This window comes from Dendrobates tinctorius, unplaced genomic scaffold, assembly GCF_039654945.1.
Source record: "Dendrobates tinctorius isolate UK_male_01 unplaced genomic scaffold, ASM3965494v1 ptg000070l, whole genome shotgun sequence".
Classification (NCBI taxonomy): domain Eukaryota; kingdom Metazoa; phylum Chordata; class Amphibia; order Anura; family Dendrobatidae; genus Dendrobates; species Dendrobates tinctorius.
This window is the reverse complement of record NW_027361738.1, coordinates 85,061,410-85,084,114: the sequence shown is the minus strand read 5'-3', so window position 1 is coordinate 85,084,114 and position 22,705 is coordinate 85,061,410. Positions and strand designations below refer to the sequence as shown.

At 46.3% G+C, this 22,705-nt stretch overlaps 1 protein-coding gene across 2 annotated transcripts in view; it reads right to left on the bottom strand.

Annotated features, from left to right (window-relative positions):
- Positions 1 to 816: 816 nt before the first annotated feature.
- Positions 817 to 22,705, bottom strand: part of LOC141095773 (asparagine synthetase [glutamine-hydrolyzing]-like) — a 47,418-nt gene continuing 25,529 nt past the window's right edge. For both annotated transcript variants that reach the window (XM_073582076.1, XM_073582077.1), the window contains exons 9-13: positions 13,432 to 13,538; positions 12,152 to 12,252; positions 11,675 to 11,756; positions 11,433 to 11,588; positions 817 to 1,143 (exon numbers count right to left, since the gene is read on the bottom strand). In XM_073582076.1, coding sequence (XP_073438177.1) covers positions 940 to 1,143; positions 11,433 to 11,588; positions 11,675 to 11,756; positions 12,152 to 12,252; positions 13,432 to 13,538 — 650 coding nt within the window. In that variant the 3' untranslated portion in view covers positions 817 to 939. The remainder of the gene's footprint in view (positions 1,144 to 11,432; positions 11,589 to 11,674; positions 11,757 to 12,151; positions 12,253 to 13,431; positions 13,539 to 22,705) is intronic.

Genomic DNA, 22,705 nt, shown 5'->3' with positions numbered 1-22,705 from the left:
CCCGCCCTGCCCCAGGCTTTATTTATTTTTGCATCCATGTCTGAGCCTGCATTGCCCTTCATCTGTGTTTGCTGATCAGGCAGTGTGTGGAGGTCAAACCTGAGATGTCTGTGTTCAGACCTGGTTGGCCTTCATCTGCACCTGCTCCATCTGGCTGCACGGGATTGATGCAGATATGCTTCAGGTATGAATTGCATTTGATATGGTCTTGCTTTTAAAACATTTAGGAGGCCGCAATGGCACAGTGAATAAATAAAAATGTAGAGAAGGACCCCCCATATGAGATTGCCTTGGCGTGGCGGGGTGGCTCAATATATTGATCAATATTTTGCTAAATGTCTCATTTTCAATGCAGTAAGATATGTGCATATGCACCTCATGTTATGCGTTCTGACCTCTGGCAGTGCTGGCTCTTCTCTCTTTTTATGGCTTTATAAGATGTATTGGTTTGGCTCACACTTGCTTGTCCCATCCAACCTTGTAAGGCTGCACCGTTACTGTGAAGAGAGGAGCTTGGCTTCTCGACTTATCCATCTATTTGTAAGCTGGATGTCTTAGCAAAGTTCCCCCCCATCTACTGGTCCATAGGGGCCACCTGTATGCGCTACATTTATAAAATGATGTGCAGTAATATTTCCGCATCTCCAGCCAGTTGACAGGTCTGTGTGTGATTCACAGTGTGGAGACCCCCAGACAACAACCTGTAAAATTCCCTCTAATAACTGGACCTGTCAATCAGGAGGTGGAGGTGAATGCATTACGTCCTCCGGAGGATGAAGTGTCAGAGTAAAATTATCCGTCATTCTCGGGAACATGTACGTGTAATCCTTCTCCACTTGGTTTTTATTGTAAACTGTCGTCTTACAAAAAAAAAAAAAAAAAAGAGAGAATTTATGTAAAGTGGGAAATAAGTGTTTCTTCCTCAAGGTTGGATGAACTTTAGGCATCAGATTTATAGTGTGTGAGTGTCCGGGCAGACGGGTCGGTGGCGTGGATCCATCGAGGCATCCAGTAGTGAGTCAGCCAGTCAGCTCGCCCCGGGTAATACTTCTCAAAGATCTGACGGTAGAAGTAACCTTCCTTTGTCTTGGGAGAATTAAAGGGAAACTTTTCGGCAGATTTCTCCAGCATTGTGTCATCGACCTGGAGATAAAGAAACAATGGCCATTCAGTCCTGCAATAATGTATCGAGCCGAGGTTCCATCAGCTCCCACGAAAGTAAGAACGACGCAGCATGACCCAGAAAATACCTTCGGCTCCCGGCCCACCAGAGCTGTGGTCACGCCAGGCGGACACAGCAGAGCTTAGTGTGTTATAAAGGAATGAGACTATTATTGTAATGCAAGAAATGCAGAACAAATTCGACTCTGCTTGATCTGTAAATCGATCCTACAAGGGGCGTCTGACTCATCTCCCGAGATTTCAGTGCCGAGATCTCCATCTGCGCTTGCGCGGCGACCATTTTCCAGGAACCAAGCCACCGCACAGGCATGGATGGAACGGCAGAGCCTCCCACGCAGCACAGGATAGAGCCCGGCGGCGGCAGGCACCGGGGGACACAGCGTGGCGGCGGCAGCACCCGAGGGACCCAGCGCGGCGGCGGCAGCACCCGAGGGACCCAGCGCGGCGGCGGCATCACCAGGTACAGAGTGGGCGACAGCACCCCGGGGACAGAGTGGGCGACAGCACCCCGGGGACAGAGTGGGCGACAGAGTGGGCGACAGTACCAGGGGACAGAGCGGTGAGCAATAAGACGCCTGGATTATAAGAAGTACCACCATTTTATTAAAAAAATGTTTTTTCCTATTTTTCTCCTCAAAATTTGGGGTCGTCTTATAATCCGGAGCGTCTTATAAAGCGAAAAATCCGGTGTATATTCTTGTACATAGGAGCAGTATTATAGTAGTTATATTTTCGCACATAGGGGCAGTATTATAGTAGTTATATTCTTGGAGTGTATATATGAGCAGAATTATAGTATCTTTATATTGCAGAAATCATGTAGTATTTTATTATAACACAACCACTTATTAAAATTCTCTCTTCCTAGAGAAGTAACTAAGGTCGGCTTCACATTTGCGTTCGTTAGAGCTGCGGACTTCCTCCGTGAAGCTCCGCCCACTGCTGCGCCTACGTCTGCATGTGGCCTGTGTACTTATCTTTAACACAGGATACGCAGGCTGTGCAGATGTATGCGGATGCGTCCGCATGCGTCATTTTGACGATGCGGCAACCCACGTCAAACGCACGTGTGTTGCAATTTGTTTTGTTCGCCGCATCATCAAAACGACGCAGGCGGATGCAGATGCTTCATCAGCGCTAGCAGGAACGCATAACGCAATCGCATTATGGGGGGTAGCGTTAATGCAGTCCGTCAACACTATGTGAACCAGGCTTAAGGGCTGAGTTTTTTTTGTGAACATCTGAATATCTCCATCCCAGGGTAGGGGTCTAGAAAGTAAATAGTCAGCCTTCTTAATCATTCAGTGCTTGGTGTGTCTGTAGATGAGAGCTCCGGAGCTGTGTTTGTAGTAAAGAGAGCTGAACACTTTTGTTTTCTGAGAGGGCAAATCTCAGCAGAAATATAGACTGTGCATTATGTTATCCTTTGCATTCCCGTTAGGACAGAAAGGCTGTGTTTATTTTGCTGTACTTTGCACTGGTTATGACGTACCTTTTTTATTAAACCAGTAAAAAATTCAAACACGAAATATTCCTGTGTCTACCTCTCTAAGCAGCCAAGTGAGCCAATCGACCACAAGGCCTTTTAAATCAATTTTTCTGGCAAACACAATATCATTTTTTATTGCACATCCATGTAACTAAAGAGTTTAAGAGAGATTATTTCAAGCACTTTTGTCATAAGGAACATTCACCTCTGAGTCACTGTATAAATGATGCACAAATAATAGTGGTTATACTGCTAAAAGAAAACCTAACAAAACTAGTGAAAGAACAGTACAACACCTCCCCCTGGTGGATGAATGGGGAAAAAAACTCAAGAACTCGTACATTACTATGACTTGTGCACAATTAGTAGACTGTTGATCTGAGAGGTGACAGGAGTCAGACCCCCTCTGATTGAATATTGATGGCAAAGATTAAGGGTAGGCCATGAATATTAAACTCACATGGCAGGAGAGCGCAGCAGCCTAAGCTTCTTGTGAGACAATAACAGGATTTTTAGTTGCTTACCGTAAAATCTGTTTCTCGGAGCCTTCATTGGGGGACACAGGAACCATGGGGTGTATGCTGCTGCCACTAGGAGGCTGACACTATGCAAATAAGAAAGTTAGCTCCTCCTCCGCAGTATACACCCCACCGACTGGCGCTCAATTACTCAGTTAGTGAGAAAGCAGTAGGAGAAGCAATAGAATATAAAGTAAACCAACAATTCAACTAGAACTATATTACATAGAACAAAGTACAGATGTTGAAAACATGGGAGGATGCTGTGTCACACAATGAAGGCTCCGAGAAACAGATTTTACGGTAATCAACTAAAACCTGTTTTCTCTATCGCTTCATTGGGGGACACAGGAACCATGGGACGTCCCAAAGCAGTCCCTGGGGTGGGAAACAAACTTCCATCAGGTCAGCGGACTCACCACCGCCACCTGCAAGATCCTTCTTCCTAGGCTGGCATCCGCCGGAGCGTAGGTGTGGACCTTGTAAAATTTTACAAAGGTGTGAACAGAGGACCAGGTTGCAGATTTACAAAGCTGCATCGCAGAAGCCCTGTGGTGCACCGCCCAGGATGCGCCCACTGCCCGAGCGGAGTAAGCCTTAATCCCAGAAGGGGGCACTCTGTTCTTTATCCGATAAGCCTCTAAGATAGCCGATCTGATCCAGCACCCAATAGTCGCCTTGGAGGCCGACAGGCCTTTTTGAGCCCCATCTGGGATGACGAAAAGAGAGTCTGTCTTCCGAAACGCATTGGTTCTAGCCAAACAAACCTTCGTCGCCCTGACCATGTCCAGTCTGTTCAAGGAGCATTCCCGGGGATGAACTGGAGCCGGGCAGAAAGAAGGTAGAACGATGTCTTGATTCAAGTGGAAAGCAGATACCACCTTGGGAAGAAAGGATGGCGGAGGCCGTAGAACAACTTTATCTTGGTGAATCACTAAAAAAGGAGGTTGACAAGAAAGAGCTGCCAACTCCGAGACACGTCGGATGGAAGTAATGGCCACTAGAAAGGCCACTTTCCAATAGAGAAGAGATACCTCCTTGAGAGGCTCAAAAGGGGAACCTTGCAGAGCCTCTAGGACTAAATTGAGATCCCAGGGATCCACTGGAGCCCGATACGGAGGAACTGCATGGGCCGCCCCTTGTAAAAAGGTTTATACCTGCGGCCGAGAGGATAGAGTCTTCTGGAAAAGAATTGAAAGCGCCGAAACTTGCCCCTTTAGAGAACTAAGGGCCAGACCCCCCATCCAGGCCTACCTGGAGGAATGCTAGAATAGAAGGGAGCGAGAAAGACATTGGCGGAACGCGATTGGACTCACACCAACGAAAATATGCCTTCAAACTTCTATAGTATATTTTGGAAGACGAAGGCTTCCTAGCCCGGATCATTGTGTGAATTACCCGATCTGAAAACCCTGACTTTTTCAGTACCGCGGTCTCAATGGCCACGCCGTCAAATTGAGCGACCGAGAATTGGGGTGGTAAATCGGACCTAGACAGCAGATCTGGTCTGTCTGGAAGTGTCCAAGGAGCGCCCGCGAGAAGGTTGACGATGTCCGCGAACCAAGACCTTCTGGGCCAATCCGGCGCGATGAGGATGACTGGTACCCCTTCTGCCTTGATCTTCAACAGCTTGGGAAGAAGAGGAACAGGAGGGAATAGATAGGGGAGCGCGAACTGTGACCAAGGAATGGTCAGAGCATCGGCGCCCACCGCGAGGGGATCGCGGGCCCTGGATACGAACTGTGGAACTTTCTTGTTCAGACGGGACGCCATCAGATCCACGTCCGGAGTACCCCAACGAAGGCAAATCTGCTGGAAGACTTCCTGATGCAGGGACCATTCCCCTGCTGCGAGGCCCTTGCGGCTGAGAAAATCAGCGGCCTCGTTTTCCACACCCGGAATATCGTACTTTTAGGGTGTCAACCTCCACGGCAAGGAAGGTATCAGTTGAGGCCTTATTTTAGGACTGTGCAGCACTCTAGATTAGGGTTGTTTCATATTTTGGCATTGGCCGATTTTTTGCACTGGGAAGGTGTTGTTTTAACATTCATCTAAATAAACTGTCTTTCAAAGGGGATTTGCACGTCGGGAAGGAAGACCTTTGCCTGACGAGTGTCGAAAAGTATGCCTAGAAACACAAGGCATTGTGTTGGAACTAGGCAGGACTTTTTTGTGTTGATGATCCACATGACTCGAGCAAGAGTGTCGCAGACAATGGTCAGACTTTCGAGAGCCTGGGGCAAGGATGGAGCTTTGATGAGGATGTCATCGAGGTACGGGAAGAGCACGAGACCTCTGATACTCAAAATGGCCATCAACGCTGCCATGATTTTTGTAAAAACCCTGGGAGCGGTGGCGAGCCCGAACGGCAGGGCGACAAACTGAAAGTGATCCTGATATATCGCGAAACGCAGGAATTTTTGATGACCCAGGAAGATTGGGACATGTAGATAGGCGTCTTGAATGTCTATGGAGCACAGGAATTCTTGTGCCTCCATGGAAGCGATTGCTGAACGAAGGAACTCCATCCTGAAATGTCGCAGACGGACCCTTTTGTTCAGTAGTTTTAAGTCCAGAATGGGCCGAACTGTGCCTCCTTTTTTCGGCACTACAAACAGGTTCGAATAGAAACCTGTGAATCGCTTTTTCTGGTACTGGAACAATCACTCCTGACTTGAGAAGAGAGTCGATGGCTGTAAAGAAACCCAGAACCAAGGCGGGGTCTTTCGGGGGTTGGGATTCGAAGAATCGATGCCGAGGACGAGAAACAAATTCTATTTTGTATCCTGAAGATACAACTTCCCTGACCTAACTTCCCTGACCTAACCGTCTTCCACCGAGACAAGCCATACATCCCTGAAGGCAAGAAGACGTCCACCCACCTGGGAGTATGCTCCGGTGTTCTGATTCCAGTCACGCGGAGAAAGATCTTCCAGGTCTTGGTCTGGTAGATCTACCCTGGGAAGAATGAGATCGCCAGGAAGAAGTGGGCCTAAAGGAGACTCTTTTCCTATCTTGGCGCGGTTGAGGCCTCTGCTGGTGGGAAGACGTATCTGCTGTCGTGAAGCGACGAAAAGGCCGAAAGGGTCGAAACTGACGTTTCGGAGGAGTACGACGAGATTTTGACTGGGGAAGAAGGGAGCTTGTGCCCCCAGTGATATAATTAATGATCTGGTCCAGCCTACCGCCGAAAAGACGCGATCCCTGAAACGGTAAACTAATGAGGGACTTTTTTGACGATAAGTCCCCTTGCCAAGCCTTAAGCCAAACTGTGCGCCTAATAGCCACCAAGTTGCTTGATGCCTGAGCTGCGCAGGATGCGGCATCCAGGGAGGCCGAGACCAAATATTCGCCTGCATGCGAAATTTAGTCGGCGAGATCCGCCAGCTGCTCTGGCTGGTCTCAAGCCAAAATGCCTTGGTGGAGGTCCTTAGCCCATTTCGCTATGGCCTTAGAAGCCTAAGTAGAAGCGAAGGCCGGGCTTAGAACAGAAGACGCCGCTTCGAAGGCTGACTTACCAAAAGATTCTATGACTCTGTCATTAGTGTCTGCTAGAGATGCTCCCCCAGAAATCGGAAGGACCGTGCTGTTAGATAGTCTTGAAACCGGAGGGTCCACAGTCGGTGAAGCTGACCAGTCTGCAATGAGTTCCGGCGAGAAAGGATATAACACCCCAAGGCGTTTTCCTCTTTGAAAATGCCTGGTCGGATTTTCTCTCTCTCTGGAAAGAATTTTCTGGAACTCCGAATGATGAGCGAAGACCTTGGAAGGTGGTTTCGACCGTCTGAAAGAAACCTCCTGGTCCGCGGGTTCCGCAGGAGAAACTTTGATATTGAAGGACTGGTTAATCGCTGCAATGAGGCTCTGAACTATATCCCTCATATCAGCGATTTGGTCCGAGTCCAGCTCCAAAACATCTTCGGAGGGACCATCCGAGAAAGTCTCGCCTGGCTCAGGGGAGGAAGATCTTGATAAGGGAGGCTGTTTGGACGGACTATGGGGCGATGCGGAACGGGAAGAGGAATCGGACCGGTGCTCCCGTCTGGCTCTTTTGCGGCTAATATTAACAGGCTCGACCGGAGCATCCTGTGACCTGCTGGGTCCTGCAGAAGTCTGCAGGGGCAACTTATCCAGTAGGGACACCAAGGTCTGGGACACGTTGGTGAGATCCGCCACAGATTGAGACAGAGAGGAAGCCCACCCTGGGATAGGGGCCTCAACCTCACTCGGAACAACCGGGGGCTCCTGGGCGGTGGGTTCAGTAGGCTTGCTGCAGTCCTGACAAAGGGGAGAGGACTGACCTGATGGAAACTTGCGTTTGCAAGAAGAACATGCAAAATGACTGACTACCACAGAGGAAGAAGCAGAGCGAATTGGTTTAGAATTAGACATGAGCTAACCGACTAACAGTGCCAGACGGTTAGGGGACGGAGAGCTGAGGAGGGTATCAGTCTGCAGCGCACAGCTACTCACGGAACCTGTGCACACAGCACGCTGAAGCGGAGACGAGCAGCTCACAGGCTGAAGAAAAACTGTGAGGTAAAAACGCGCTCCTGAATGCTGTTGGCGGGAATCAGCTCACCAGAGAGGGGGGCGGAGCTAACCGCTCTGTTAGGAGCATAAGAAAACTCCACTCCCTCCTATACTGGGAGGAGTGGGCGGGCCCCTGCGATGCCTCTAACCCTCAGAGAAGCGGTGGGCGGCACTAGACGGGCGGGACTGCTCCTCAGAAGACAAAGCCCGCCTGAAAATGGGGGCGTGGCCTCGCCTCAGAACTAGGCCCTAACTGAAGCCGGGGCCTGGATTAGAAACGGCGGCCGCCAGAGAGGGCGGGGCGGCACGGAGGTCTAAAGAGAACCGCAGTTTTGCGGCGCTGGCTGTTGTGAACTCATTTTCTGGTCTACCAGTTGTGAGTTCGCCTTCCGGGCTCCCTCTGGTGGTAACAGGAGGTAGCGAGGTTGATTTCATTAGTAGAGATCTGCCACCTGATTATGAGGATAACGATTGGATCTCTGGAATCTCAGACTGGATTTAAGACAGCAGACGCCCTATTCTGGTGCTGGTGATTCCTTCTGGCTTTTCAGGTCTTGGTTTTCAGCTCTGTTCCAGTCATCTCAAGCTAAGTGTTTCTGCTAATGTTCACACTTGATTTTGTTGGTCTATTCAGTTTTTTGTGTGGTCAGCCAGCCCCGGCTGGGGCTGTGCTGAATTTCCACTCTTATTTATCTATATTTGCCAATTGGCTTTTTGTCCCTTATTAGATTGGCCTCTTTTTTGCTCTGTCTCAGAATATTTCAGAGTGCTGATCTAGTGGGAGAAGTCTAGTGACTTCAGTTTTAATTTTGTTATCAGAAGTGTTGTACATTATTTTTGTAGGGTTTTTTGGGCAGATTGCAGACAATGTCTTTCCTTTCCTGTCCTTTCGAGTTAGTTTGCGCCCCATCTTTTGCTCAGCCTATTTTCCTGCCTGTGTTTGTGTTTTCATCTTGTTTCACCGTCAATACATGTGTGGGGGCTGTCTATTCCTTTGGGGTCTGCTCTGGGGCAGTTAGTTTTCCCCTTTTCTTGCTTTAGGCTTATTTAGTCCTCCGGCTGTGACGAGGCGTCTAGATTCATCGTAGGAACGCTCCACGGCTGCTGCTAGTTGTGTGGTTAGGATCAGGGGTCTGCAATCTGCATAGTTGCCAACCTCTCTGGTTTTCTGTGACTTAGCTTGTTTAGTTTTCCTCCTCGGTGACCCATTCATAACAGCTGGCGTTGAGATCGCTAAATACAGGTAATGCCGCTTAAGGAAGCTTGCCCATTCCCCACCGCCCAGGGGGATTACTATCATGGGACGGAGAGAGGGGTTCAGCCTGCTGATACTTACCCTCCTGCAGTCCTGACTTACCCCATTTCCAGTTGCAGACCGTGTCTCCATCCACTGACAGGCTCTGGTAGGCGAGTGGGTGAGAGACAGAAGGTGAACACGCATGCGTGTTCCTGGCCGGTAAACATATGAGGATACGGTGTGGCAGTACAAGCCGTACTCCTAGTCTCTTTGTGGGAGTACAGATGTGACTATTCACTCTGTATCCCTCCCGAACCTGTAAAGAAACGACGCACATTGAGGTAGATAAGGGTCTAATGAAAGACCCGTGTCCACCTCCTACTGACACTAAGCTAAACTGAGTAATTGAGCGCCAGTCGGTGGGGTGTATACTGCGGAGGAGGAGCTAACTTTCTTATTTGCATAGTGTCAGCCTCCTAGTGGCAGCAGCATACACCCCATGGTTCCTGTGTCCCCCAATGAAGCGATAGAGAAAGATGGATTTCAGTCTACCACGGATTCCAAACAGACAATGCAGCTGGAGTCAGTTGTCATACCCGCCAGCACTGAAGAAACAGCAGGTATAACCCAGATGCATTAACACTGCTGCCTGTCTTTGCCTCCCCTTTCTAGTAACACTGCTGCCTGTCTTGACCTCCCCCGTCCTAGTAACACTGCTGCCTGTCTTGGCCTCCCCCCTTCCTATTAACACTGCTGCCTGTCTTGGTCTCCCTCTTCCGAGTAAGATTGAGTGCACACAGTGCGAATTCAGCTGTGGATTTTTCCGCACGGATTTCCAGGTAAATCCGCAGGTAAAATGACCTGCGGTTTACCTGCGGTTTGCCCCTGCGTTTTGACACCTGTACAATGTAACAATTGTCAAATTGCTGCGGAATCCGCAGAAAGAATTGACATGCTGCGGATTTAAAACCGCAGCATGTGTACTGCGGTTTTTAAAAGCCATTGGTTAACATTGTTCTGTACCTTGCTTGCGGATCTGCACTGGATCCGCAGAGGCAAATCCGCTGCGGATCCGCAACAAAATCTGCACTGCACTCACCCTAACACTGCTGCCTGTCTTGGCATCCCCCTTCCTTTTTTTTTTTTTTTGATCAAATAGATTTTTATTAATCAGAATTCAAAGTACAGAATATACAGTAAATCTTCCACAAACAATAGATTTACAAATTGAACATCCCTGTTTCCCCCCTCACCCCCCCCATGTAGACAGCTTATATAACTCTTTTCTCCATAAGATTTCTCTTACACCGTAATTTACCATTAGTCATCCTTTTTACCCATATTGTCAATCAAACCATACAAAACAGAAATGTTCCTACGTCCGGGTATTAATGGTCTATCCACAACACCAGCATTGTAAAATATAGCACATTCCCATCAGTTACCTGTACCGTATGGTAGCCAGGGATTCCACAACCTCTCATAGGTTTTAGAATTGCCTCTTTTAGCATATATCCTTTCCTCCAGCCGGATGATACAAGACACCTGTTTCACAAACTCTCTCCCAGAAGGTGGTTCTTTCCTGATCCAGTTCCTCGCAATCAGCTTCCTTGCTACATATAGTAGTCAGGCTATAGCAAGCTTTGCACTATTTTGGCATCCCCCTTCCTAGTAACACTGCTGCCTGTCTTGGCCTCCTCCTTCCTAGTAACACTGCTGCCTGTCTTGCCATCCTCCTTCCTAGTAAAACTGCTGCCAGTCTTGCCATCCTCCTTCCTAGTAAAACTGCTGCCAGTCTTGGCCTCCCCCTTCATAGTAAAACTGCTGCCAGTCTTGGCCTCCCCCTTCATAGTAACACTGCTGCCAGTCTTGGCCTCCCCCTTCCTAGTAACACTGCTGCCTGTCTTGGCCTCCCCCTTCCTAGTAACACTGCTGCCTGTCTTGGCCTCCCCCTTCCTAGTAACACTGCTGCCTGTCTTGGTCTCCTCCTTCCTAGTAACACTGCTGCCTGTCTTTGCCTCCCCCTTCCTAGTAACACTGCTGCCTGTCTTGCCATCCTCCTTCCTAGTAACACTGCTGCCAGTCTTGGCCTCCCCCTTCCTAGTAACACTGCTGCCAGTCTTGGCCTCCCCCTTCCTAGTAACACTGCTGCCTGTATTGCCATCCTCCTTCCTAGTAACACTGCTGCCTGTCTTGGTCTCCTCCTTCCTAGTAACACTGCTGCCTGTCTTTGCCTCCCCCTTCCTAGTAACACTGCTGCCTGTCTTGCCATCCTCCTTCCTAGTAACACTGCTGCCTGTCTTGGTCTCCTCCTTCCTAGTAACACTGCTGCCTGTCTTTGCCTCCCCCTTCCTAGTAATTCTGCTGCCTGTCTTGACCTCCCCCTTCCTACATATACTTAGGGGAGGTCCGGCAGAGTCATATGTATGCATGTTCCCCCCTCAGCTTCCTAAGGTATCTCAGACCCCTGTACCTGCTGTTCTATATGGTCCTGCAAAATGGAAAACCAGGACTTCTTCGTGGAGCTCAATCCATCACTGAACGCTTCCTTGGGTCTCCACAGAATGTCTTTAGGGATGAGGTCGGAGCTTTCGAAGGCTTCTCTCAGGAGGTATTTTTCGACACCATTCTGTGCAGAATAATAAACTATAGTCAGAATATGTAACTATCCGAGAGTAGAAAGCACAATATACAGAATAAAGCACAATACCGCACCTTAGGTACCCGCAGCTCGGGAGGCAGAGAGAGGTAGTATGAAGTAAAGCGGTGATCCAGGAAAGGCACGCGAAGTTCAAGGCTGTCACAAAAAAATTACAAATAATGTGTATGCAAAACGTGCTGCATAATAGTAATGTGCTGCATAATATTAATGTGCTGCATAATACCAATGTGCTGCATAATACCAATGTGCTGCATACACAGAAGTTTCCTTAATGGTGATGAAGCTATTTTCAAATCGCTTTGCAAAGCACAAGAGCAATCAGTTGAAAGAAAAAAAAAAAAACAGATAAGAGTTAAAAACTTTCCATTAAAATAAGCTCAATGATGGATTTTCAGTTAACTCATTATGCAGCCAAAAATCAAACAATACAAAATGTTTAAATGAAACCCAACTACAAAAATAATTTTTGACCCAAAATACACGCTTTCATGTAAAAGAAAAAAAATTGCTTCCAAAAATGTGATTCTCACCCATGTGCGGCGGTCGTCCTGTCAGCGCGAAGCACGTCGAACAAGTACAGTTCTCGTAGTAAGCGCTCGCTGTCTTCTGCCGCCTCTTCCTCAGAAGGGGCCTGTAAAAAAAAAAAAAAAATCCATGTAAAGCACAACCGCATCAGCAGCCTGGAGATATGAAGTAAAGTGTCTGCGGGTCTCGACATGGATAGCGCTGGATACCTAACAACACCCCCAGGACGTTCCCCTATGTGCCCGCCATCAATTCTCTGCACAAAGCTAATCAATGTACTCCATGCGGGCTCAACTCTTATCTCTTAAGGCAATTTGGAAAACAAAACTGTTGTGATGAAAAATTTAAAAAAAATTCTCTTGATGTAATAACATTATTCCCATCTAAAATAGAAATAGCTCAAGGAAAAGTGCAATGTTAAAATCACTGAATTAAAAAACACTCGCACACATGGAAAATAAGAAAACAATTCGGATATTAAATCAGAACAACGGAAAAGACCGAAAAGATGTCCAATCAGTAAATTTATTTATTGATAATCATATAATAAAATATAAGTACATGAAAAGGGGGGAAGAGGGAATCGGCTCTACCGGGGACAAAATCATTCAATAATTTGTCTGAATATATTAGCTTAATTCAAGGGGTACAAAAATAAATAAATAAAGTGACCGTGCTTAAAACACTACATAAATATATAATCACATATGTAAAACATATTATACTCAGACTAGATTCAATAAAGTGCAAATGCAAAATATAGTGCAGCAATAACATATAAAGTGCAGTGCAATAGGAGAGCTACACAAGAGCTGTGCCCGGGGACCTTAGCAGCACAAGAGATACAGCACTTAGCGTTTATTTTGACACTTGTATTTTGCCTCTGGTATAGATTTTTTTTACACTCACAGCATTGGAGCACAGCTCTTGTGTAGCTCTCCTATTGCACTGCACTTTATATGTTATTGCTGCACTATATTTTGCACTCGCACTTTATTGAGTCTAGTCTGAGTATAATACGTTTTACATATGTGATTATATATTTATGTAGTGTTTAAGCACGGTCACTTTATTTATTTTTGTACCCCTTGAATTATGCTAATATATTCAGACAAATTATTGAATGATTTTGTCCCCGGTAGTGCCGATTCCATGGCATTGGCCTCTCCCCCCTTTTAATGTACTTATATTTTATTATATGATAATTATCAATAAATAAATTTACTGATTGGACATCTTTTTGGTCTTTTTCGTTGTTCCCATCTAAAATAGGAGGATTACTAACCTTGTGGAAGTAGATGTAGCCCTGGGTGAGCTCGTCGGAGCCTTCCCCGGAAAATATCACCACGCTGTTCGTCTTTTTTCTTATGTACTTTGAAATCAAATACATTCCTGAAAAACAGATATAAAAAATATCATTAATATTTTATATACTCAATAATATTTTTGTGCAAACGAGCTATCGTTGCTTACCGAGAGTTGTAGCTCTGCAGCTCGCTGACTGACATTATTCTGGTTACACCCCAACTTGTCATACAGAAGAATTAAAACCCCTACAGACATCTCCAGAAAGGGGACATATCGCCGCCCCTCACAATGAACACCTGAGATTAATTGTAGCTAGGGAAGGTCAAAAACTAATTATAACAAGGGAAAAGATCTGACATGTCATCTCACTTGATGCAGAAACCTCCAGCTGTGGACAGTTGAATGAAACAGGATATCTGCTAGGAAAATAGACAGCCAGATTGAGATTTGTTTAGTCATAAGTGGAGAAGTGCAGAGGCCTCGTTTGTTCCAACGAGGGGGCTTCTTCTCATGAAATAATCTGCAGCTAGATGGTTCGGCGCTAGTGGTTAAGATATGAATATTGAGTTTTGCATTTATCCGATATTTATGGGACATAGATTTTTGGCATCGTAACAGTGGGATGAACAGAACGCAGTCACTATAAGTGCAGTCACTATCACTATAAGTTCATTAGAACCTCTCCAACTTAATAACGGTCTGATAGATGAGGCTATCCAGGTCATGTTTGAACATTAAGGTAAAGGTAAAATCATGTTAAGAAATATGATGACGATATCTACCGCCTGGGATCTACAGCAGCGAAGATATCCTGTAAGTTGGGGATGTCAAAATTCTGAAGAGCACATCTCAAAAACAGCCCCCACAGGAGATCATCAAGGGGAGGTGTGTGGGCGTAACTTAAAGCTGATAAAAAGTAGTATTTGGGTTTGTTACATTGTTCATTCTGTGAAGACATACTTCGCTGTGTGAGTGGTCCATTTTCCTAATCGGAGTGCTTCCCTTCGCTAAGCTCTGAACCATTTCCATGACCATGTTTAGTAGTTTTCTTTTACGTTATTCCTTTTCATTTCATGTAATTTGTCACACAGAAAATTAAAATCCTTGCAGAGATGAGAAAAACAGGATTTTTAGTTGCTTACCGTAAAATCTGTTTCTCTGAGCCTTCATTGGGGGACACAGGAACCATGGGGTGTATGCTGCTGCCACTAGGAGGCTGACACTATGCAGAAAAAAAGTTAGCTCCTCCTCCGCAGTGTACAACCCACCGACAGGAAGTAGGATGTTCAGCTAGTGAGAAAGCAGTAGGAGAAGCAATCTGTAAACGAGATAAAAACCACAGAAACACAAATCCATACTGTAACAATATTATACAGTAAACAGAGCTGTTCAACTTGGGAGGGTGCTGTGTCCCCCAATGAAGGCTCAGAGAAACAGATTTTACGGTAAGCAACTAAAAATCCTGTTTTCTCTATCACTTCATTGGGGGACACGGGAACCATGGGACGTCCCAAAGCAGTCCCCAAGGGGAGGGAACAGCAAATAACTCCAATCGGGACGAGGAAGTCACCCTCGTCACATGCAAGGTCACCTGCGAGGTCTTTTTTTACCCCGATTGGCACTTGCCGAAGCTAGGCATGGGCTTTGAAAACCTTATAAACCTGTGGAGGACATATCATCGCACTGCAGAGGTGCCAGAAGAAGGCACAAAGAGTACCGTCAAGAGGACACACACTGCCCGGGCAGAGTGCATCGTACTCAAAAGAACACAGTCCTTCCTGAGCCGGCAACCCTACTAATGCCGACCAGTTTCCGCAAACAGAACTCTAACCTGAAGGCCAGAGGACCTCTACACTTCAAGCCTGAGCTTGAGAAGTACCGTTGCTGTGGCCAAGTAACCTGATGAGAGGGCGTCACGAAGAAAGAGTCCGAGGCAGACGAAAGAAAGGGAATTCAGAATGACGGAGAGTGGACCCTTGATCCACAGGAAGTGCACCACAGCTGCTACAGACTCTGTAAGACCCCAGGAGTGGTTGAGAGTCTGAAAGGCAAAAAGATACCAATTGAAAAGGAAAATGAACCCGTTCGTTGCAAAAGCAGACATCGCCAAAGCCCTGAAGAAATCAGGACCTGGATAAGAGCTTCATTGAACAAGAAAAAAAATCATGCGATTCACAGAAGGTAAATGTTGAACGAAGAAATTTTCTTCCTGAAAAACAAGGATGGACTCAATCCTAGATCCCCAAACGTCATGCTGAGGAAAAAGCACTGAAGAACGACGAGGCTTAGCCTGAGGAAGGGGAGCGCTTGTCCTTCCGATGAGCTCCTTAATAATTTGGCCTATTGGAGCCACACGGAAGGAACGGAAAGTTGGTGAGGGACCTCTTTGGGCATAATTTCACTCGTGAAACAGAAAGCCAAATGGACCCTTAGATGGGAACGATTAGGCGAAAAACTATGTCTCCATGAAAGAAAAAAAATTTTTGGACAGTGAGGACGGTCAAATCTTCCGATCGGTCTCCAGAAAGAATGCTCTGTGCAAGCTAGGTCACGCTTCTATAGAACTTTGCAACACGAGTGGGGGCTAAGGCAGGACACGCTATGGCGGCGGGTGCTTTGAAGGTTGACCCTGCTAAGTACTGTGTGAATTCGACGTTGGTATCCCTGAGGGATGAACGTCTGGGCGAGGAAGGACCGTAGCGGAGAACTTGGAACCGGAGGGTTCGTAGTCGCAGAAGTAGTCTAATTTGTGAAGCGCTCAGGAGAAAAAAGATATACAGAGGCACCCGCTTGTTTGGAAACGGCTGAAGTCCATTCCATGAGAATATAACAAGACCTGAGAGCAGGCCCTGTGATCCTGCGAAAGAACCAAACACTGAAATCATACTGAATGGAACCTGGGGATAACCTGGATCTCATCGCTGCGATGTAGGCATAGGTTGGCTATAAAGAGACAACTGATTGCTCGATTAAGCAGGTAGACTAAAGACTACTGGATGAATTTTCAGACTGAGATCAAGAGGAAGATAAACCCAACATACAGGGATGATGGTGAATATGGGAAAAAATAGTCCAGCTGGACTTATAAAAACGAATAGTAGAGCAAGGAAAGTCCAAAGGCAAAACATGGAGTATGTCAACTGCAAAGAATAGACCCCAGAAAGACAACTAGGCTGATGAAAGGAAGGTCAATCCTTATGACGATGCAAACGGCCGAATCCATCCTGGACCCTCTGGAGAAGGGAGGGGATTGCAGTGTGTAGATCTGTGTGCCTACGTCTAAGACAACACGCGCCCGAAGATCACAGTGAAAAAATACAATTCTAGCTGAAATAAACATATTATCACCAGACTCATCCTTAGATCCAAGACTGGAGCAGCTTTCTACCCTGGTCGATACTTGCGCAGAGTGAGATCCCACTCCTGTCTGAGGTGGGATATTTGTCCCAGTCACAGTCAGAAGTCACATCTGTGAGCTGCTGGAGGCTTTATCCGGTGTCTGTAAGAAAGAATAGGTAAGTTCCGACAAATAAGGAGCTTAGGTATTGTAGTAGCTCGAAGGCCCTTAGGACATACTAGAACCTATAAGCTACTATTAGCCAAACCTTAATGATAGTCGTAAAACACCGGGCAGTAAAGATAGCCTGCGGACGGTATTGTAAACTGATCACAAGGTGGGACAAAAACTCTTGTGGAGCAACTCACACTTAGGGTCCAGATCATGGCACAGTAAACCTCGACCATCCGTACCTGACACGAGAGTGTCTGACCTACCTGAAGGTGGAGTATCCAGTTATGTTGCTACTGAGATACGCTCTGTGGTACAGAGATACGCTCTGTGGTACAGAGATCCACTCCGTTTGGACATGGTAGCTTTTTACGGTTAACTGTTAACAAACCACAGATGTTCTTGACTATGAAATATGCAGCTGAAAGACTCACATGAAAGAGGCTTGAAATCGCAGCTGCAGCCCGCCAGAGGTAATAAATGCCGGCACCTCACCTCGAGTGGTGATTATATGGGAGCTAGGCAAAAACTGCAAAGGACCCTGAGAAACGTGAGAGAGGGCGCTCCTGACTCATCTGACAATGGGACAGTAGAGCCGGGCCGGTGTAGTCGATGGACTTCGGGTACGTTTGAGTTACCGGAAAGATGGCGCGTATTGACTAAACCTGTCTGGTAGAAGACTATCCAAGTGCTCGATAAGGGATAGAATACTGCTACAATAGGACGCGAGGAACCTGAAGACGAGGGCGTCTGACTTACCTGAATACGGTACAGAACACCAGTACCATTGAACCAGTCAACCCCCGACACGTCTCCACAGTAATACTGCCATTTCAACCACTGTACTTGGTAGGTGGTGCGTCTGAAGCCTGCATAGCGGATATAGCACAGTTGCCATCGGCTCTAAGTATCCTGTGAACAAATCAGCGTGGAGAAAACCCGGAGAAGGGTATAGGAGACAGCCATTTCTGCGTTGCGGTGCGGTCTAAGCCTGGATACCTGACGACCTTAGGCAGAATGACGGCTTCTGTGTTGCGGTCTGGGTCTGGATACCTGACGACATTAGGTAGAATAACGGCTTCACGTGTAGAAAGCCATACCATGAAGTCTGTATTAAAGCAGATTCTGACCAGTCAATTCTCTTGACGGTAGAACAGTAGGTCTGGGATCAGAAAGACTAAACTCCACTCTCTGTTGTGCGCCAGGGTTCAAACCCCTGGACCTGCGAGTTGTGGACAGCTTCCTTATTCACTGAGCCACAGCCGACAAATGCCAGATATTACGGACCTCTATCCAGCTGGAAGTCCGGCCCAAAACACTGCAGACGTGAAGCGATACAAGCAGCTCATTATTCTGTTTAGGGCAGCGTGAAGACAGTGTCCGGAGGGGGCTGCAGAAAAAGGAAGGGTGAGTGCCTGTGAGCAGTAGATATGGAAGCAGTTGCTATGCCAGGGCTCCAGCATCATTATGTGCAATGGTCGAGTCTTGCTCTACTGAAAATTAAGGCAAAGCTGCAATTGCGGGTGGATCCTTCTACCAGACAAACGCCATGCGGCTTTAATTAGCATTGGGATCTGGTGTTTCATGTGGTTTGTAAGAGGAGCATAATATATTGTTCAGTTTGTGGCAAATTTAGGATTAATTAATTACAGAAGACAGCAACGTGGCTTTACATGGCTCTGTGTGCTATGACACTAGACATACTGATACACTAGAGACTGCGCTGCAGATTATTATTAAGCCAGTGAATTACACGCCTCTAGAGTACTATTACGTCAGTGACTGTATGGCTCTAGAGTACTGTAACGTCTGACTGCACGACTTCAGAGTACCATTACTTCAGAAACCGTACGGCTCCAGAAAACCCATTACGTTAGTGACTGTACGGCTCCAGAGAACCATTACATCAGGGAATGTACGGCTGCAGGGTGGTATTCCGCTAATGACTGTCCCTATACCACTATCGATTGTACGGTATGACTATAGCGCATATCCATGAGACACAATAGCAAAAATGGATTCTCAGCTCCTTCACTGGACCTGCGGAAAGTGTGGCGCTGCTTAGTTTTACTTTGAGGGGCTTATACTCCGCATCGTACCTGATTAGGCTGAGCGGAGATAGGCAGGAAAGAGCTGGTCCTGCCTGGTGAAGGCACTAACCAGGTCCCATGCTGGGAGAATGTGACCGCTGGGAGATGCCGAGGTCCGAGGAAGACACTTCTCGCCGCAATAGAATGAGCGTGCTGTGAAAAACACCGCTGCGCACAGCCCGCAAGGGGACAGAGCTAAACGTCAGCTCTCGGTGCAGGAAGATGTCGGTGATGGCTACTATCTCTGCGCTGCATGTGAGGCCGGGTAGAGAGTGCGGAGATTGGAAGTGAGGGGGGACGGGCAGGAAAAAAGCCCGCCCGAATACAGAGACGACGGGGGGCGGAGCTACCGAGGACTAGGCCGCAAATGAAGCCGGGGCCTAGATCAGTCCCTGGAAACCGCCGACGGAGCGGGGGCGGCGCGGAGGCCCAGAAAACGCTGGAGCTATAATCCGGATCCTATCAGTAAGATAGACGGGTGAGGGGGAAAAACGGTGGGGCAGGGGCACCGCGCTGAGAGTAGGCTGCTGCCCACCGTCGCCTATTCTGAGGGAAGGCACTAACTGAGGAAAGCCTGAAGCGCACAGCGCCCGGCGGAAGGAGGGTGAATGATCCGCCGGCCTCAGCCGGGAAGTGAGCTCCCCCCCAAGTGCGGCAGGAGAGCGGCCAGGGGAAAGGGAGGACTAGGCCCCAATATAAGCCAGGGCCTAGATTACCAGTGACCGTCTACACCTGACAAGGGGTCTCCTCTTCTTTACTTATCTTCTTATTGAAGTCGTCCTGATGGTTGCCGGACGTCACGTCTCAACCAACTAACAGGCTCTGGTAGGCGAGTAGGTGGGAGACGGTGGGCCAGGACCGGGTCTGGAACACCTAAGCACGCTTCTGTGCTAGGGGATGGGGTCCTGCCGCCAGACATATGAGGATACGGGGTGGCAGTACACGCCGTACTCATAGTCTCTGTGTGGGAGTACAGTAGTGACCATTCACACTGTATCCCTCCGGAAAACCTTAAAAGAAACAACGCACACTGAAGTAGATATGGGTCTAATGAAAGACCTGTGTCCACCTCCTACTGACACTAAGCTAAACTGAACATCCTACTTCCTGTCAGTGGGGTGTACACTGCGGAGGAGGAGCTAACTTCTTTTCTCCATAGTGTCAGCCTCCTAGTGGCAGCAGCATACACCCCATGGTTCCTGTGTCCCCCAATGAAGCGATAGAGAAAAGAGCTTACAATTTTCAAGCTGTCTTCACATGACACTCTGTGCAGCTGATGCCCTCCTTTGGAATGAGGTAATTAAGGAAACTCCTAATGGCTAACACGCGAGGCCTTGCACCTGGGATGTGGAGATGCAGATTTATGACCGACAAAAGAACTAAGAGAAATATAGAGATCTGTGGTCCTTTGTCTGCTTATTAGAAATTTAAGAAGGGAGGTTTTTATGAATTGTGTCGATCTAATAGATAGGAAAGTCATATTTTCGGAAATGTTATGAAGAGGTAAATGCAAAGCATGGTTTCACATCGCTGGGCAATGACCAGAATCCCTCCAATTGAATAACAGACTGATAGACGAGGCTACACCTGTCATCTTTGGTCTCTATGTAAAGATAACATTGTAATAGGAAAGATGACGGTAATATCTCCCGCCTGTGACCTCCAGGGGTGCAGATATCCTGAAAACTGGGAATCTCTTAATTTGTTTAAACTAAAGCCACATCCCAGGAGGACCAGCCCTATTATGAATCATCAAGGGGACGTGTGTGGGTGTAACTTTGTACCTAATAAAAAGACAAGGCAAAGCATGATCTGTGTTCAACGCAGGGAGATACATATCTGTGTAGGTATGATCCACGTTTCACCGGATGTTTTCCAACCGAAGTGCTCTCCTTTGCTAAGCTTTGAGCCATCTCTGTGACCAGCACTTAAGATTCTTTTGTTAATCCTTTTTATTTTATGCAGTTGTATATGCTGTATTGTTTTCTCACCTTTGTAAAATCTTTTGTATTTTTTTTTTTTTTTTTATAAACACTGCCCATCTTTTTGGATTAAATATAAAATTTAATAGTTCCTTTTGTTTTGTAAACCACACTTCTGAAAGTCATATGCAATGCATCCAATCAGCTTGTACAAACGATTGGTGGTGGCAGCTAATAATCATTCTTGGGTTATTGTGGAGTTGGCAGTGACCGTACATAGGTATATACATATTCCATGTGTTGGAATCGGTTGTGTATATACAATAGGCTCACTGTGCTTTCCCCAATAATTGGCCTGGTAGTAGAAACAGCCTACAGCCTCCGTTAATCATCGGACAATTGAGTAACTGTCCTGACGAAAGGGGGCAGTAGAAGGCTATTCGTGACAAAAAGATAACGGCGTGGTGGGTTCAGCATAACTGCCCCGGCTGTTATCTTTGACATAATTGTATATACCATATTGTTTTTTCCCATTCTGTATCATCTTTATATATATATTTTTATACACACTGCCTATCTTTCTGGATTAAATATATAAATGTAATGGCGCCGTTCCTCTCGCTCTGTAAACCGCACCCCTGAAGCCATATGCTGCCTGTAATGGGTGTCCAAATCGGCCTGTATAAATGATTGGTGGTGGCAGGTAGAAGTTCTTTTGTTATTGTGGAGCTGGCAGTGAAAGTATGGGGGTAAACACATATATTCCATGCATTGGAATTGGAGGTGTATATACCATACGCTCACCGTGAGTTCCCCAATAACCAGCCTACTTGTGAAAGCAGACACGGTCGCGTCCATCACTCGTCAGCCAATTGTGTAATTGTCCTGATGATTGGAGGCAGAAAAGTTGAGTTGTCTTGACAAAGTGGTAACAGTGGTGGGATCAGCTGGACCCCCCTAGCTGTGTATCCTTGATATGCCTCATGTCCTATACTTTAAAAAAAAAAAAAAACTCTGACACAAACATTTGGATTAAATCATTTATTTTCTTATTTTTTATATACATTATTACTTATTTTAGTTAATTACTTTTTATTTAAATATTTATTTTTTATTTGTTTTTATTTATTTACCCATTTTTATTTACTTGTTTTTTTCTAGTTATTTTTATATATTTGTATTTCTTTTATTATTTTTTTTATTCATTTATATTTTTTTTTGTACATTGGCCCCAGAAATCTCAATTATTTTATTTATATCAAAGAAAAAAAATTTGAAGAAAAGATAAAAGATATTTTTCACCTTGATATGCTATATTAACACTCACCACTTGCAGGATTACAGAATAAAATGAAAAATTATATTTTTAAGCTTGAAATACGAAAAAAAAGGTGTTTTGTAGCGAAAGCTTACTAAATTTGGTTTTGCTCAATAGAAGAAAAAAAGTTTATATTTATAGATCAAAGAAAGGAGATGACAGGCATGAACCTAAGGGTAAGAGGTCAATTTTTAATGGGAAATGAAAGGGAAGCACTTTTTTATAGCAGGAAAAAAAAAATCTGTCTTTACCAAAGTTTTAGCGCTGGACCACTTTTACGGATAATTTTAGGAAATTTTAATAAAACCCTTTATATGGACATAGTTTTGTTGATATACAACCTCTGCTGCCTTCAGCCACCACTAGAGGGAGCTCCTATTGCACTCAATGATAAAACTGCATACAGTAATGTT